This window comes from Molothrus ater, chromosome 6 (assembly GCF_012460135.2).
Source record: "Molothrus ater isolate BHLD 08-10-18 breed brown headed cowbird chromosome 6, BPBGC_Mater_1.1, whole genome shotgun sequence".
Taxonomy (NCBI): domain Eukaryota; kingdom Metazoa; phylum Chordata; class Aves; order Passeriformes; family Icteridae; genus Molothrus; species Molothrus ater.
The window spans coordinates 15,323,591-15,342,856 of NC_050483.2; the positions used below are offsets into that span (position 1 = coordinate 15,323,591).

At 39.6% G+C, this 19,266-nt stretch overlaps 1 protein-coding gene across 1 annotated transcript in view; it reads right to left on the reverse strand.

Moving 5' to 3' along the window:
• KCNQ1 (potassium voltage-gated channel subfamily Q member 1) overlaps nt 1-19,266 on the reverse strand; it is a 328,824-nt gene that overhangs the window by 84,374 nt on the left and 225,184 nt on the right. Inside the window, exons 13-15 of the mRNA XM_036384322.1 lie at nt 17,225-17,319; nt 16,513-16,559; nt 15,638-15,699 (exon numbers count right to left, since the gene is read on the reverse strand). Coding sequence (XP_036240215.1) covers nt 15,638-15,699; nt 16,513-16,559; nt 17,225-17,319 — 204 coding nt within the window. The remainder of the gene's footprint in view (nt 1-15,637; nt 15,700-16,512; nt 16,560-17,224; nt 17,320-19,266) is intronic.

The window sequence follows — 19,266 nt, forward strand, 5'->3', positions numbered from 1 at the left end:
AGCCAAAGCACACAGGGACTCACTGGGAAGGAAATGAAGACATGAGTAGCTCTCACCTCCTCTGATTTCCCGAGAGCCAGAGAACTTCATAAGGATTATCAGATTTGTAGGAATTTTTTTGCTGTTTAGTATTTTCTGAAGCGTTGTTTTGTTTTCTCAAGGATGGTTACTTTGGCCCTCTGAGGGTTTTATGAATTTTGCCTGCTCAACACTGTCTTGAGACAACTCACTGCTGGGAAGACCCCAAACTGATTTCATTGTTGAAAGAGCCATTCACCCAGCAGCCTCCACGTACCTTGCCTGGTTACCTTCTGACTGAGTACAGATCTCTCTTTATACAGGAAACTTGAGACTCCATGGCCCTGTTCCAGGGGCTAAACAAAAAGAGGTTGTAAACTTTAACCAATCTGCCTCCTTACAACTAGCTAGAGAGACTAATTTTCTGAAATCAAATCCTCTTGCCTGAAAACAAAACACACTTTTGGAACAGCTTTGGGTCTACTGGCTACCATGAACCAAAACCAAGCTGTCCTCCTCTTCTTGCCTCTGGAAACCAAGGATAACTTCAGAATGCCTTTGACAGAAGCAGTCACACCTGAATGCTTAGGGAAAGCATCAGCACCAGCAATCAGAGGAAATACACAAATCTAAGGTAAAAAGGAAGAGGAGAAAAAATGGGTGGAACATACCACGGTAACATTTCTGTGGTAGGGAAAAGCCCTTTCCTAAGAGTTGAGAAATAAAAAATCACTGAGAAAATAGGAACACTTTTGATCACAAAAATTTTTCAATTTTGTATTTAAGAGTAGTTGGTTACTGATGCCTAGGAAATAGTTAGAGATGGCCAAAAAAATCCACAGACAGAAAGTTCTCATTTGTAATAATCCAATACTACTGTGTTGGATCTCTAGCAAAAAATTTGCCAATAACTGCTCACTCATTCTCTTTTTTTTACTTTGTATTCAGAAGTTGTTCTTCCTCAGCCTGATCCTTATAGCATAGGTAGATAGCATTTACCAATTTCATACAATGAACAGAAAACAGGAACAGAAAGGTCCCTCCCTTGTGGTTACTTTGCAGTTGAAGTTGGGTCTTCTGTTTGTACTTGAATGGAGCCCCATCCATGCTTATCCATTTCATGCTATTATCATGAGGTTAATTACACCATTATCCTAAATTACAGATTGTTTGAGAACCTTGTTGAACTCTACTCTTCCTGCTGTCATAGAGATTAGCAAGGGTAGGTTTAGCTTTTCAGGTGCTCAGTGTCCTCACTGTGAAAAGCTGCTGCCTCTTCAGCCCTGTACAGGGAATATGGCATCAAGTTCCTTTTCAGAGCAGAGGTAGGGGCTGACTTCTCAGTGATGCTGAGCCCCCAGAGTGTCTGACACCACCTTTGAAAACTAGGCTATTGGGACATGAAGTGGGGAGTAACAGAACTAGATCCTCCTCTCTTACTTTTGCTTCTTTGAACAGCACAAAAAATGGAAACCAACAGAATAAACATTAGGTAATTCTCTTGGACTAAGTCAGCTCATCAGAGCACATGCATGGCTTTTCAGGTGTTTCATAGAAGGTTTTAATTTATTTCTCACTGTCCTGAGTAACCCAGTCACTTTAGAATACTACCAGAGAACCAAAATCATGGTAGAAAAAAATCACTAACAAAACACCTGGACAGTCTTGCCAAAAAAGCCTCAAAACATTTCCCACAACCATAAGTTTCTTTTCCCTTTTTTTCTTTCCCCGGTAACTTTCTTTGTTCTTAAACATCTATAGCTGTTGGAAGGAATACTATCAATCTAAAAACAAAGAATGTGTTTGTTGTTGTGTTTTTCTTTCGAAAAAAAAAATCTTATATACTCAGTGGAGCTTTTTGATTCTGTGCCCAGATACCAACATTACAAAACATAAGACAAAATTATAGGTACACAGCGTGCCAAGAAAATCAACTCAGCGTGGCTTGCCCAGGCTCTTTGAAAGAAGGCATGCACACTGTGTCACTATTATGATTTAAAATAGCTGGGCCTCCAGAGCCAGCACACTACTGTAGCACAGCTCAAGGTGCCTGCAGATGCCTGTAGCAGCAAGCCAAGTGATTAGCTTCAGCAGTGCCCTGAAAGCACCACTGTGATTCCTGCTCAGTGTGTATCTCGCAGCTTCATTTGAGTACAAAACAAACCTCCGAAGAAATGAAAGCAAGCTTGGGAGGGGGGAGGAAATAAACCAAGTCTTTTACACTAAACCTCATTATTATTTACTAGTGAGTGCAAATTTCTTGGGTCCAATGCAGAAAGGGATTTTCTACAGCAAAGGAGAGGAAAATGGCGTTTCTCATTGTAGAAGGACTTCTGCTTCTTTTGGGTATAAAATGGGTAACAAAAGCTTACAATTCCCTGAGCTCAAGGTTTGCTAGAGGCAAGCGTCTGTATGTACATGCACATGCATCACCCTCCCAAAGAGAGCCCTCTCAAATGCTTTCCATGTTACCTTCTCCCTTCTGCATCACTAAGAATCGGGACAACGCCCAGGGAGATTTTGGATGTGCTCTGACACTTCCCCAGACAAATTTTTTTGAAACTGGAAAAGATTTTTTTTTCTTTGTTGGCATCAGTTGTTGGGTTTTTTTACAATGCCCTCCAGCTGCTCTGGTATCCAGGTTGGAATCAAGGTTCAAGCTGCTGCAAGTTCACATATGTCACAGGGTCCAATACACCCTGTGTTCACCAGCACAGAGAGGAGACACACTCTGGCCCCAGGTCACTCAGCCTCCTGTGAGGCTGAAGGAAGGAAGATCCCCCATTCCATAAGTTATTGCCTGATAATTGCCAGCTCAGCTTAGCTAATAAAATTTCATCCTTAATTACATCTCTAATTAAACCAGTCTCTGCCCTTACCTTCATACCACCTTAAATTTGTGTTAACTCTCTTAGATAATTTCAAAGAGATATCTAGATGTCCCTTAAATTAATGTATACCATATTCTTCCAGGAGCTTCCTTGATGCTTTGCTGACTAAAATATTGGTCCTGTTCCTACACTTTTCCACCCATGTCCTAAAAGGAAAGTATTTCCGAGTGTGACCAGTAGGTACCTATTCTGCAGGCATCCCTTAAGTTATATAAAATACTCATTTTTATTGAGAATTAATAATAGACTTCAAGAATTTTTTACTAGAAGGAATCTCAATCCCTGTCTTTTCCAAGGTTCGCAATAGCTTCCTCCAGAAGAAACAGTGATCAAAACATCACACCAAATGTTTGAAATAGTACTGTATATGTAGTGATTATATTCTTCTGGACTTACATTTAACCCAATTTACCTGTAATAACTCATCTTGGTAACCGGTTTCCTGTCCCCCCTGCCCTCAGTCCAATCACACTACAAAAATGAATGAATCCACATTTTTCTACAATGGTTTCTGAAGTTCTCTACTTTTTTTTTAGTTCTCCTAGCTATCTACTAGTAATTTATCTAGCATAGAAAATACCTGTTTCATTACTGCTGTAATTACATTGTTTTTATTTTATGTTTAAAAGCCTAGGAATCTATAACACACAAATCTTCTGCTCTACTGTTTCATTGTTTGCCATCAATAATACCCAAAATCCCAGCACCACTGGAAATCAGAATAGTCCCACCCACACACATGAAAAGGCTGGAGCTCTTAGAGCTTTCAGCCTTCATGAGCATCCCAGGTTTTACACAGGAGCTGGAGCTGAGATGTTTGAAGATGTCTTTTTAAGGTTACAATACAGGTCAAAGCTTGGGGGGAAACATAGGGCAGCTGGAGAGAAAAATTAACATGAATTATTATCAAGTGAGGGCTGGATTAATTCCATTACATTATGATGATTCTGCACTGCAAAGAGGCCATAGATCCTAAAGACCTCAACTCCCTGAGTGCAGCTCTGTGTTTCTGAAGACAGAACAATTCATTTAGTTCTGAAGTTTGTCTGCTGCACTTATGAAATTAACCCTTATTTGCTTCAGTTATTCATCAGCACAAGCCTGTCTCAGGAAGGGTGTGTGGAGAGTACAGATGAGGAACTTCACTGCATTAAAATCTACATCAGTTGTTCTTAGGACTTTGTTTCACAGGATAATTTACACTCCTCTAACATATAGCTCTTCAAATAATATAAATGTAGCAGTCACTGATAGATCTAATGAATTTGCTTGTGTTCTAATTTAATTATATCTTCAGATATGCCATAAAGAAATACTGACCTTCTAAGGGCTGTAGCTTTCCTACTTCTATCTCACAGCCCTTCCACTGGCAGTGGAAAAAAAGAAGCCATCAAAATGACTGAAGCACTGCACTTGGTCAGTTTTTATTAAAGCAGCCACCTCAGGACTGACTAGGGACAAAAATTGGAGAAAAAAGAAAATTATTTGTTTGGACTTGGACAAGAGACTATGCAACAGTCCAGGCTCCTTTATTTACCACAACTACTCATGGCCAAAAAAAACCCCACTCCAAACTACCAACAAAAGTAGTTCCCATTTTGTTTCAGGTCTGGTGTGATGTTCTTTAACTGATTTTTCACTGAAATTTTACAGCCAGTGCACAAAAACCAAAATGAAGGCGACCTTGTTTGTAGGAATCACAGTCCTTTTCATTCTCAAGTGTAGCACCACTAACTGATAATCCTCCTCCTCTCCTTTCTCTATTCAAAGGAAATTACTTTCCACTGGCTTTTTTTCTAGCTGCCATGAGATTCATAAATTGCTCTGCACAGAGATTTCAGAAGGCTTGGATTCAAAACCAGCTTTGTAAACAGCTATCTTGGAGCAGGTTTAGAATGACCCATTGATTGTGAGCACAGCATCAAGTCAGCTCTAGTCAAAACTGTGCTGCAAGGACAGCAGCACCAGCACTGCCCATGCTGAGTCCAGACACAGCTGCATGTTTGCGGAGCATCATGCCCACAGCAGCAAGCCACGTGTGCATGCAGTGCCACCCAAATACTGCTTGATGGATCCCTGGGCCCCAGGCCAATGTGCTTGCAGGGCACTGTGCTAACCAAAAGAGTGTGAACTCTGGGCTACAGCAGAAACTACAGCTCTTTTGCATAAGGGAAAAGGCACTGTGCTCCTCCCCATCCACTTCTGATACCAAAATTCTGCTGAGAGATTATGGTGAAATCATTTTGGGACTGGCTGGTTGACCTCAAAGTTTGGCCAAAATTCCTTTCTGTAACAAGGAGCAAACACAGAGGAAGAGGATCTGTGATTATGGCTCAGGCAGCCTCTTTTGGAGAAGAAGCAAAAGCTTCCCCTTTACCATTTCCTTTCTAAGGTGTTCTGCTGTAAAACTCCTCTGGTTGAAGCTCTCTAGAAGAAGCATAAAGGCTTCCTTTAGTACTTTGACAACTACAGCATGTACTCACAGACACTGGTGGTACAACTGGAAAGTTTCCAGACAACTTCAGCTATGATGAAGCAAGGACCCCATTTCCATTCAACCTGACATTTTGAATATTTTTTACTCTTAGCGTTTTTGTTTTGATTGCCTCATTTGGGAGGATTATCCTACATCATGGTCAAGTCAAGTCAGATGTCTCTGTTGCCAGCATTAAGTGGAGTGGCAAAACTGATGTTTACACATCTCTCTACCCTGGGACAGATAGGCTGTGACAACCAGAGACAAAGAACTGTCAAAAGAAACTGCCCCAAAAAGAGTGCAAGTGAACGGGAGGAAAATCATAAATGAGTGGTGGCTGCATCATGAAGTGATAAAGCAGAAAAAGGACAGCCCAGGCAGGGCAAAGAGCCAAAGCACACTGGGACTGGCAGACATGTACAAACATAGACAGAGATGTAGATGTAACTCCTATTGTCAACATATATTTTTATAGGGATAATTTTAGAATACTTAACAAGGCTGTACACATTTTCAGTTTGGAAACACAATCTATTTGTTCACTCTTTTTCTATGACTGGACAAAGGGCAGTATTTATTGAGTGAAGTGTCTGACAAAGCCTTTAGTGCTGTTAATCACACCAGCTTCCTTGATATATTAAGGCTATTAGGACTTAACTAGATAAAGATGCACATGTTACTAAGTGAATCACCTTCTATCTGTCTAATGGAAACCAAGTGTTGATTTAAGTGGAGTCATCTGTTTAAAAAAGAAATTGAAATAAACCCAAGATTAACAGATGTCACAGAAGGGTCAATGGCGAGCAATGTAGGATCCAAGGCTTTTAAAATAGAAACTTATATGAATATTTTAATTCACTAGAATATTGTTCTCTGCTTGACTATGAAAATACAGCATTTAATATAATTTTGTTTAGCTTTCAAAACTACATGCATAATTATCTATATGTATGACAGTTTCTGTGTCATTTAAGCATGTTCAGTCCTCTCCACCCCTAGGTTCCTGGGCTACAAAATGATGTTGGTAGATTAATTTCTAGATGATTTAAAATGCACTGTCTAAAATAGTCCCAGTACATTTATATTGGCTGAGTTGGTGTGGTTTATGTGTTTATATATGCTGTTCTCAAGTACTGGATGGTTTTAGTATTAATGGGATATGATTATGTTGAACCCTGCACTGGCCAATATAACTATTCAAAACCAGAGGGGCGTTTAAACACAACAACAAAAAGGAATGCTGATTTGTGGTTAAGTCCCAGACGAGGCTTAAGTTGAATTCCTGGCTGTGCCACAGATGCCACTGTGATACCTCAGGCAAGTCACTTCCTGCACCTTAGCTGTAAAGGAGGGAAACAATATTTTTCTTTCTCCCTTCCCTTCTCTATTTTGTGTGCTTAACCTGTCAGAGCAGGAGCTTTCATGCCATGATGGAAATAACAAAGCTGCCACAGAGGTCCATCCAAAGGGAGGCAGCTGATCAGAATTTTACACCCATGGCATATCAGGTAAATCACACTGTGCCAGCTGGGGCTGCTGGATGGAACTACTAAGTGGAGCATCACTTAGTTTGGGACAGAAAGAGAGCCTTTGACATGGGTTCACAGCCCTGTGCTAACTGCTGAAACAGTGGGATACTTAAAAAACATGTAAATTGTTGTTGTAATCAACAACAGTGGGTAGGGCACAAGAACAGAGATGGATTTGAGGAAACTCTATTTGTCCTCTTGGTTGCCTGAGCTCCAGGAGTGGTAGGTATATTTGGAACCATGTGCTCATATTCTCCTTTCCACGACTGCCTATTTTTCTTATCTTCCCTCTGACTCCCCTAGCCCTAAGTAGGAGTCAGACAGCAAAGGCTTCTTCTCCTATTTCTCTTCCGGGACCAGTTTTGGTTTGCAATTTTTAGCTGAGGGTGGGGAGGGGTGGGGGGAACAGAAGGAGCAGATAGGGTGTCAGAAGGTATGGACATTGTGTAAGAAAGGGAGTATACCTCCCTTTTCTCTGAATCTTTTCCAAGAGCTGAATAGATTCCAGCCTTGAAAAGACTGCAGCCTGAATAGAGTCCTTTCAGCTCCATCCACTTTCCCTCCCTGATACTCAACTGCAAATGAAAATAAAGTATTTTAATTCCAGCAAGATGACTCCAAAACCAGATCTTTGACAAGGAACAATTTCAACTTTGATGCATCTAATTTCAGTACAGGTCCATCCTATTGTATCAATTTGCCATTTATGGTGGACTGTGTTTTGGTCACTCATCTGCAACACACATACCAAACCAGGAAAAGCAGAGATGATCTTATGGTCATTTTTTACCCTTTAACCTATATGATAGACAAATAAAAATTGTCTGTGTAGCATGCTGTGCACATGTGTTGTTCACTTAAATGCCTTTTCTCTAATCAGCTCTACAGGGTAGTCCATACAACTGTTCCACATTCTCCCTTGGCATATGCACCATGCATTTCCATTCCACATCAAATGTAAACACTCTCTGCACAAGAATGATGGAGGCTGTGTTTCAAATCTTGCTTGGGTTTATCTTTGAATGCCAGACAAAACAGGCTTTATGTGGTCAGATAAAAGATCAAGTCATCCCCATTTGCAGACCTTACATCCACTTGCATACCTACTCAAATATAAACACTACCAGCAGATTCCCAAACCAGCAACTAATCTGAAGATTGTTTAAAAGATTATTAACTGGCAAGGCATTATTTAATTCTTCCAATTTCCCCCCTCCCCAAATTCCTAGATTTACAGGATATATTGCATGTTAGTCAAAATTCCTCTGGGATTTCCACTCTTAATAAGCAAGCAGGCATCTGGGGGATCATAAGTGCACAGCTACTGCCAGTGTTAATTAAGAATTTTTTATATATGTGTGTGTATATATATATATGTACGTATATGTATATATATGTGTGTGTATGTATGTATATGCAACTCTTTGAATTTGTAAAGGTTTACACTCTGTCCTCAGCATTATGCTTCCCAACTGCTGTTTGCATCCAAAAGTGCTAGAAATTTGCAGTAAAATCTATCAAAACTAACTAAAACAGGAATTGTTCTCTTTAGGAGTATTTTCTTTTCTTTTTTACTCTTCATAAAATCTGTAGAGGAGTATCACAGACGAATCATGCAAATGAGTCACCAGAGCTTAATTAGTCATTGCTTTTGAGTACTAGCATAGCCTCTGTGTGCTAGCCTGAACTACCTTCAGCCAGTCTTGAGAATAAAGATCATGTTTTGTATCACCTAATTTCATTTTTCAGTGCTGAGGAAGTGTACACTCTCATTTCCAGCAAATAAGCTGATAAGGTGCAGTTCTCTCTGTAGCTATGATATATATCTGTAGCTATTTATGCTCAATACTAGATTTCTTCTTTTTTATATAATCAGATTTACTCTGATCCAAGAGCTGATGCTTTAGAAACAGATCACAAAACACAAGTGCTTGTAACACTGCTCTGCAGACCAGGTAACTATACCTAAGCTACTACACCCAGAAACTCTCCTACAGGTTATAGAAAGTACTTAACATAGTTTATACTAAACCATTTCAAAATTTATGCAAAAAATTGACTGGTTTGAATTTGTGCAGTGATAGGATCTAATGATCTTCAAGGAGATAAAATTGGTGCTAACAAGTGAAGGCCACTCCAAAGACCTTGAGGTCCTTACGCTATGGCTCTACCAGCCCTCCCAGGAACAGGGTGCTGCTTACACAGCCTTTGTAAACAGATCAGATCCAAGACACAGCACAGCAATGTTCCATGAGGCTGTGTGGGGGACCAAATCCAGCAGCAAACAGCTGTGTATAAAAAGCTAGGATAAAAAGGGTGTCTTGAACAAACTTCTTTGCCCCAGTCTTGTTTCTAGTGCAAAGCTTGTAGTGGAGTCTTAAAAATAAAAGCATAAGAAAATACATATGCATAAAATCATAGTTTTCCTCTTTTTTTTTTTTTACCAACTCATCCCTGACTACTGTTTAAAGTACTTGCTAAACTGGAGTTTACATACAGACATCCTGTTTAATAATCCTCAAGTGAGTCTTTCTCCATGGCTTTGCCTAATCTTTCTCTCAGTTTGTTTCTATTCTAGCTACTGAAGTTTCTGGCAGCAGTGAACCCAGCAAGCAATTTTTTTTGTTTAATTTTTTACCATGTAAAAATTTTATTTTTTTACCACGCCTGATAATTTTATTTTACTGTAGCTGGCAAGATGGGAAGTACAGGACACTGGACACAGAAATCTGTAGTTTTCCATTGTTTACCTACTGAAATATTATCAGATTGGTAAGAGAAAATCTATTAAAACTGTAAGGCTGCCTAATGACCCGGGCTGTTGAAGGATGTGCTTAGTTGTAGTCCAATTTATAGAAAATGGGCATCCTCATCACAAAGTTCAGCACGGAAATTGCTTCCGTATGCTTGTACTTCAGCATCTGGAAAAAGACTAAGGATTAAATTAATAGGGATACTTAATCTTCCATATGCCTCAATATTCCTCCACATCCCCCAGGTTATTACTTCTGCATTATTGCAAGAACTACATACAAGATGAATAACTGCCTGGTGGTGTTCGTTTTGATTTTTATTGATTTCAGGTATCTTTTAAAACTCCCAGCCAAACCCACAGCTTTTAGTTCCATTTCTCAGTATTGGGAAGGCAAACACAGCCATTGCAGAAGCTGACGATATTTAATACCTGAAATGCCTAGTGCATGCTCAGCCTGTAAAGTGCTGAATATTTCCATGCCAGACACTTTCTGAAGCCATCTCTCCAAGTGATGGTTTTAACCTCGCTTTCCAGCACTGGCCAGAAAGTTGGGTTGTTTGTCAGTCTTTTGCCATCAATATCTATTCAATTAAATTCAATTAAATTCATTACTATCCAATTAAAAAGAAAAAAAAAAGCCAAAATTTGCAACAAGGCCAACATCAGTCAAGGCTATTCTTATGTTTGCACTAATTGCTCTGCTACTCAAGGAAGCATCGTAACTGTTCCCAGGCCACAGAATGACATTAAAACACAGGAAAAACCCACCAAGGTTTGATCCTCTGTTAGATAATGCAGTTGTTTCACATGAAACTGAAAAACTGGCTGCACATAAAGAATTATTTTAGGTGACCAAGCTGTCAACATGAAACTTGGTATTTTTGAACTCAGGGTCATGTAGATGGTATACTACTTTCTAAGTAAGAGGTTAAACTATCTAATATGTGCTCATTGAGTTGTAAGAATGGAGCTTTAAATAATGAGACATAAATAAGTACAGATCTATATTTTCATTTATGACAGAAATGCTGTCATAAAAGTAACATATCCATGATGCTGAGCAAAACTATGTCACAACAACCAAAAGAAGTAATCTCAAAGGTATACAACTCTAATAAAGCCTAATGCTTCTGCCTAACCATGATGAGGGAAAACTAAAATGTTGGCTGCTCAGGTCAAAGGAATGACCTATCACCTTTAAATGGTCTCTGCAGCATGTCCTAAACTTTTCTGCATTGAATGGGCTGAGAGCTCATCATTAGAAATGGCATTATTAGAATCTGCCTTATGGTACACTAAAAAAATGGATTTATTCACATTACAGTAAGATTCCTCTGCAATGTATAACTCAAGTTCACACATTTTCAAGCAAATCAACAAGATAAATAAATCAGATATGAAACCTTTTGCAATGGGGAACTGTTAGTAGATTAGAAAGCAGGAGTGGAAAAGAGCAAGAATGAAGTCAGAAAACTAGACCTAGACTTGTCAATGGTCATTCAGTTCCTTGGAGCTGCCTTCAACACGGTCCCAGTCAAGCTGGTTTCTAACACATGTATGTATAAAACCAATACTCCACTGAAACAATTACAGAAAACTATTTAGCTAGAAAAAAATGTCATACCATGTACATAAATGCTGTAAGATACAGTATTCATCACTTTTTGCAAGCCACCTCAAACAAGCCTTTGCACTTATTTCTCTTTAAAAGTTACATAGTCAGCACTCACTGCAAAAAAGGTATCAAATATTTATTATATCCTTACAATTTTACTGGCCTCTATATGTTTAGCAATCACAGACATGGTAGATGGAAGACAGGAAACCAAATCAACATAACCAGAACTGAAAAGGCCTATGAGAAGTACACTGCCTTCCACCTCTGGCTTCCAAGATCAGTTCAGATTTCCACTAGTCAACTCAACAAGCACAGCAGCACATATTTTAAGGTCGATGTTTTCATGTGATAGATGTGTTTTTAATTGATTTTAAAAGTGGTGCTATCTGCTTTCCAAGTAAATCTGAGAAAATGCAATGATGTCTATGTTGCTCTTTGGGTTAGTACTGATTAGAATATAAGGGTTCACCTTCTCAGCTAGAAGCATGCAAAATGTGTAAAAGCTTGGAATAAATATTGTCTTACAGAACTGTTTGAGTCACATTAAAAGGTGTTACATGTCTCACCTACCACATATATCCTGTACAAATAGAAATCTCCATTTAAATCTCTACAACATAAAGTTTTGCAACAGATAACATATCTCCTAATGTTTCATGCAACTGAAAAAGACTATTACAAGATTTTAATTATGACCTTGGCAATCCTGGTACTAATACTGTACTTACTGTCAGACACAGGAACAATTCTGAGTATATAAGAAGGGATGCCCAGAAAACTGCCTTGGATTGCTAGAAACATTCTTGAAAGGCAAACTTTAAAGGGTTCAAGTCATTGCAGAAGATTAAGTTCTATTTTCAAAACAAATTAACAGAAAGAGAGGATAATTCTACTGCTTGGAATGGTAAATTTTTTTTGTAAATCTGGGTTGTGTTATTCTACTCTGGGAGGTCCACAGGCAGGACCTACAGACATCTGGGGCAGTCTGGTTTGCAAGGACAACAGGAAGGGTCCAGGGATTGGCCACTTTTAGCCTTCACTGCATATTCTAGATGATTTTGTGCAGTGCCCATATTTGAGACTGAATTTCCTTAGGGCAGCCAAGGCAGCAAGCCTGGCTGATCACCTGAGAAGTGCAAACTGCGCCTGTTATAGCTAAATTAATGGCTGGCAAAAGGCTGAAAAAGAAAAGATTAATGTGAAAATTAAAAGCTAGCATTGCAGTCATTTATAGCCAAGCTAAAATTAGTGCAGTGAAAGGAAAATAGGAGCTGCAGGACACAGAATTTCCCAAGTGTGCTGTGGGCTTGCTCCTGGCTGGAGCTGCTGGGCACACCCAGAATTAAGTCCCTGGCAGGCAGCGCTTGCGGCATGAGGATGAAGAGTGCTGTGTGAGGAGGAAGGGCACTGTGCACACACAGCTGGGCCCATCTGGAAAAACTGTTTTTGATTTTGAGCTTGGTAGCAAGCCAGCTGTGGCCAGGTTCCTTGAGGGTAGGCTGAATAGTCACTCACAGATGTTTCAAGGATGAAAAGAGAAGGCTGGTCACCGCAAATAAATTGATTTGCTGCTGTAATCCTGCTCAACCACATTCCCTGAGGTATCTGCACGCACGCTCTTGGACAACTGGCACTTGGCAGGGCACAGTGTGAGCCCCTCGGGGTGCTGCACTCCTGCTGGTACATTCCCACTGGGCAGCCCCCTGCACCCAGCACAGCAGGACACCTTTAGGAGAGCACAGCACTCGCCAACCTCAGCTTTGTAAGCAACAGAGAGCAATGGCAAAAACAAAATATGCCATGATTATGTGCTGGATTTCTTTTCACAAAGGCCTACCAGGCCGTGCAGTCTCTAGTCACATTCACCAAACCACCTTTTCAGGGTCTTGCCAAAATTACAGCATTCAGCAGGAAGGAATCTGCAGGAAGGTTCTTGCAAGTGTGATTCATCCCTTTGGCTTTTGTACAAAACAACCTTTAGGTTCAGGATCACAAGCTGTGTATATCACAAGGTCAAAGTTTCAGTGCACAAGAAACTCTATGCCTTAAATGAGCATACTCCTAAATTTACAGCAGAAAACACAACATTTTGCTGATGTCAATACTTGAAAATTCAGGCTTTTGCCATAAAGGATCATAATTCCTGTCAATACACTGCTGTTTAAGCTTTTTATTTTAAAATGTCCCTTTTAGGTGCCATCCCCTATGTACTGTTGGCTGTACATAGCCCACCTCTGATTTACAGGAGATTCTTTAAATGCCTAAGAGGTATTTAGATGCTGACACTAGCCTGCAGCACTGAAAATATCTCCTGAAGTCCAAGACTGAAAAATAATTCACAAACCAAATGGGATGAAACTGTTTAAAATATTTTGTCACCTTAAAAACCACCTGATACCCTTAATTGAGTGTTCAGCTCAGGAAGGATTTAGCTTTATGCTGAAAGCATACCAAGCACCATGTACTTTATGGGAAAGAGAGGGCCAATCTCTGAGAGTAAAAATACCAAAAAATTAGCTTTGGCCACCATCTGCAGCTGCAGCAAAAATGTGATTCTAGAATTGCCAGTGTGTTTTTATGTTAACCACTGTTTGCTGAGTCCAACTGAAATTCTCTATTTTTAGCCTTTCAGCTACTTTCAGATAAAATTCCTGCAGATAGGACTAGCTGTATAGGGCAGATAACATACAACTCTGAAACCACAGATGACCTCATGCAACTGCAAAGAAAGAAGGGTCTGTTACTTAAAACAAGGCTAAAATTTAACCCAGCTATACTAAAATTATACAGGGAGTGTTTTACAGTCCCATTACAAGACATAAAAACCCAGTCACCATAAATTCACGGTGTACTTATTTGTAAGGATGTAAAAAAGAGTAATTAATAACCCCCAAACAGCTTATCTCTGAGCCAGTACAACACCAAGGCTTTCCCAGGCTCGCTGGAGATTTTACAAATAGCACTGAGAAGCTGCTTTAGCTGCCATTTGAGAAATATTTGTCCACACTGAAAAGTCATTGCTCTTTGTCACAAGTCACAAGACATTTCTTAGTGTTCCACACTTTTAGTTGACATTATGGAGAGAAAATAAATAAATGTAATCCAAACTTTCTGGAAAGGGCTTCCATGTGTAAGAACACATATTAACCACAGATGTGAGGGAGCACTGCACAGTGATTCTTTTTTGTGCTAAATACACTCTACTTTCCTCTCTTCTACTTCAACTCTTCCCCTGTATCCTCCCCCCTATACCAAAAGAAAACAGTTTCCTTTAAAACACTATTATTTCCAGGAGAGTGAAGTGCAGTTCTGAGTACTGTCATTCAAGTTTATTAAAGTAATTCAGGAGAAGTGTGTAAGGAACAGGCATGTCACAAGAGAATCAATGCAGATCAGAACAGGGTGCTGGTTTGTAGTCCTTGGGTTGTATTGCTCACACCTCTTTTAGTTTGCAGAATATTTGCTGATATTTCTTCAGAACAAAACCTTCATGAGGTTGCCACATACTTCCAGTAGTGGAAGAAACACTCTGAAAGTTTTTTCCCTCGGGAAAAAGTTTCAGTCTTAATAACTAAAGAACAGATACCAAGGTCAGATACATGAGTGAAATAACTCTAAAGTAAAGAAATGCTTTCACTACCTCACCAAATCACTCTAATAGATCAGTAAAAGACTAAAACTATTCTTCCTAACTCTTCCTTTCCTAAATACCAACACAGGAAAACCTGTATTTTCTAACAATGACACAACGTCTACCATGACAATGAACCTCTACCTGTCATCCATTTTCTCAAGCACAGCCAGCATTGAAATAAAGGCTTACAACGCACTTAACTGTTGCAATTATAGAACAAGTCTGATTTTTTTGGATTCATGTCACTTGGAAGGAGAAACTCCACTTATCATAAAGAATGAAAACCAGGATGGAACAAGGTTTTCTATTTCCCTCTCTAAGGAATTGTAGGTGGACTTATGTAAACAACGGAGCAAAGATCAAAGGCAAATCTTGGGGACCATAATATACTGAGTTATTAAAGGAACAGAGCCTTTTATCTATTGTGGAGGAAGGAAGTAAAGCACTGAGATGTATGTAATATATGCAATTAAAAATAAAATACCCAAGCGAGTCCCAAAAGTGACTGAAATCAATTAAATTCAGGTTTTTTTCCTTATTCTGTTAAAGTGATGAGAACCAAAAATGCAATCTGTGACAAAAATTAGACTCCATCACCTGGAAAAGCCAGGCATTCAACTCTATTTTAAGTTGAATTTTCCTTCACATCCTATGAAACAAGCACTGTTCGATCACAAACCATGTCCTCATTCACTGCCAGTTCAACTGAGCCTTACCTTGTCCTCCACTCTGTTCAGCCTGGCACCAACCGTGTTATTTCCTCGATCTTTGCTTTTCTCTGTGGAACAAGAAACACTTTCAAATTAATATATGGTGGTATAACAAAATAGCAGTAAACCACAACAGGGTGTGTTTAACTAGCCCACCAACACCGTGTAACTGAACACCCTTACCAGGCCGATAGATCCATTCCTTAAAAGTTGTTTTCTGTTTCTTTTTATAGCACTGGCCCACGCCAGGGCTTTTAATAGCCCTGAGTTTAAGGCATTTTTAATCTTAGTTTTATGCTTTAACCATAGAGAGCAAAAATGTTACCAATTCAGTTAATGTTTTAATTGCCACTTAAAAACAATCTGCCACTATGCAAAGCACTCTGCAGCCAAGTTGAATAACACATTTGGTAACTTTTATCTTTTTACCCCCCACTAAGAACTATAGAGAAGGATGAGTTTGAAAATGATATAAACAGGGAGTTTTCATCAGCCAGACTTGTCACAAACAAATGTAGTCCTTTATGCTCCATTTCCAGTGTCTTTTCAAAGCGCTCAAAGATCTATGTGAATATTACAAATTTCACAGGAACTCTGTAATCTTAGCACACCAATTTATTGAATATATGGTAAGTCTCAGAAAGACTAGAGCCAATATTTTGAAGACTTCAGTGAAAGCATGTGCTTTAAGAATCTAAATAAGAACCCTAATTTAAAAGTGTTGATGACTAAATATAATTGCCAATGCTTAATCTTCAGAGCACAACCAGTTGGCACAGTTTAGAAATTTGGCAATAAAATGAAAATTACTTGAGCAACTATTTTCCATTAATTATATGTTCATCAGATTAATTTTAGACACATTCTTTGTATTGACTTACCTGAGACGGAGATAAAAAGAGATGGCTTTCCTATGGACTGGTCCAACCTATAAAACAAAAAGAAACCTTTTTGATTTTTATCAGTCTGAACCAGCATCTTCACTCTCTCTCTAGCTGGAGCAGGGAGGTCTCTTCACAAACAACCGAAGTGAAGTTCAAATAATTTTGGTTTGTCCTGTGAGTGAAGCAGTGGCTTTATGCTAAGAGTAGCTTGAAATGAAAAATTTAGTAGCATAATGGGATTTGAATTAGATTGCTCTAAAGCTTCTTGAACCACTGTGAAGTTTTACCATGCCCATTTTCCATGTGCTCAGCATTGATTTGTCTTTTCCTTGTTCTTCTTCAGCTTTCTTTTTGCATCTGTCATCTCTTAGTTGGCTCTTAGGGGCAATTCTATGAGAGCAGGTGACAGTATTGCACTCTCCAGGTGTAGAACAGCCCCTGTGATATAGGGATTGCAGTCTATAGTCACAGCTAGCAGGGACTGAGGTAATACATCTAAGTCCCAATCATCAGATTTTTAAGCTTTTTGCCTTTTCCTCCCTGTGTGAAAAGAAAACTGTATGCAAATGCCATTTTATATTCCCTAATTGCGCACAATCCTGCCAATATGGCACCTTTAACCCTGGCATTTTTTTAAACATGGGCCCCTAATTTACAAACATCCTCCTGCTGCCGTTCATGGGTACCAAGAGGGGCTTCATTGACATACCTCCTCTGCAGCTCCTTGATTCGCACCATCAGGTTGAGGTGGCCCTGAGAGTACTGCTCAATAACATCTCGGACATCGTAGGGCTTTCTGGCTTGCTGTAAAAGAAGAGACAAAAAACATGCCCTTAAGTGACAAGAATGGACAAAAGGTCTGTGGCAATGTAGATGTTTTTGAAGAGTAAACAGTAAGTTCTTTTAGCACTGTGTAAACAAGTGAGTTATTTTGATTATTGCCACGATCACACATTTTTGGTGGAATAATTCTGGCAGTTCTCATTTCATCCACCTTTTTGTTACCACAGGTCTGTATGCCTTCCAAGAGATAATCCACCAAACTGGAGCTCAAAAGGACTTGGAGCTAAAAAGAGTTTATCTGGAACTTGGTTCAGAAGCCTGTGCACACTCTAGTTCCTTCTGGAAACAAGGTTCATACTCCTTGGCCACTGAAAAATATTGGGTCTTGAACATGCACAAACCCCTGTTCTCAGTCAGCAGCTGGGGTTCACAGTTCAGGTCTTACCAGGGGAAGTTAAAACACAGTCCTAGAGGAAGGTGCATGACTGATTTCCTCTTCCAGAAAGACTGGTTGAACTTTCAAAACTGCTGGGAAACACTGGTGCAAGAAAGGCCCCGTGTCTGTAACTTACACCTCATACATGGGAAAGACTTCATCTGACCTACCATTCATAAAACAACTTTTGTGTAGTAAAGAGGCAATAGTATCAAGATAAATGCAATAGTATTTACCTGCAAGACACCAAGACTGACTGGGAAGCAAGTTAATGAACATGTTGAAGGGTAGCAAAAAATTAAAGGTATCTTAATCCTACATCTAGAATCTAGAGTCCTATCAGTGCCAGAACTGGTGTTCCCAGCACAGGAAAGACGTGGACCTGTTAGAACAAGTCCAAAGGAGGCCACAAAGATAATCAGAGGGCTGAAGCACCTCTGCTATAGACAGGGTAAGAAAGTTGTGTTGTTCAACCTAAAGAAGAGAAGGCTACAGGGACACCTCATTGGAGCCTTTCAATATTTGAAGGGGGCTTTTAAAAAAGATGGGGACAGATTTTTACAAGGGCCTGTAGTGATAGGACAAGGGGGAAATGGCTTCAAGCTGAAAGAGGGAAGGTTTAGATTAGCTATTAGGAACAAATTCTTAAGTGTGAGGGTAGTGAGACAGTTAAAATGGGTCACCCAGAGAAGTTTTGGATGCCCTATCTCTGGAAACATTCAAGGTCAGGTTGGGAGGGACCCTGAACAACCTGACTGCATGAAGATGTCCTTGCTCATGGCAGGGGGTTTGCACTAGATGACTTTGAAGGTCCCTCCCAACCCAAACTTTTCTATGATTTCTGACTCATTTGTTATGCTGTTTATAGAAACTCTGCAGATAATTTTCAAGGTTTTGTAAAAACCTTGGTAACATTGAGTTACAACTTCTCTTCTCTTGCATTGTTTGAGAGCAAGGAAAAGAGTTTTCAGTGGTAGCTTCTAAGATACCAGAATTTGGATTCCATTTTGAAGTCTCAGAAGTATTTTGTCACCTGAACTTCAAAAGCCGATGTCTCTGCTCTGCTTTATCTGATTTCCCAAACTTCAGGATTTCCTCAACTCCATGCCATAAACACAGGTTTCTTTCCTAAGCCAAAGGAAAATGGGATACCATGCAAAACCAGGCTGTGGAGACTGTGGCACCTTCATGCAGTCCCCTGCACCTGCCTGGGAAGCAGCTCCACATTTCAGGAATGATCCCTTTAGTAACATCACTTTATCAAACAAAGTATATTTCAGTGTCATAGATTCCCCACGTCAACTGCAAGCCTTGAGTGAATGTGAGACCCTCTCTAGTGGGAGGCTAAGCAGGACTGGGAATTGCTTCAATCTAACCAAGGAGCACAGAAGAATTCCCAAGCATCCCAACTGCTTACACACACATAAATCATAACTAACATCCACAAAGAAAGAAATATGATTCTGCCATGGCATAAGCCTGTAAATCTTTCCATGGACTAGCACTGTGAACATGATAATATAATAAAAAAA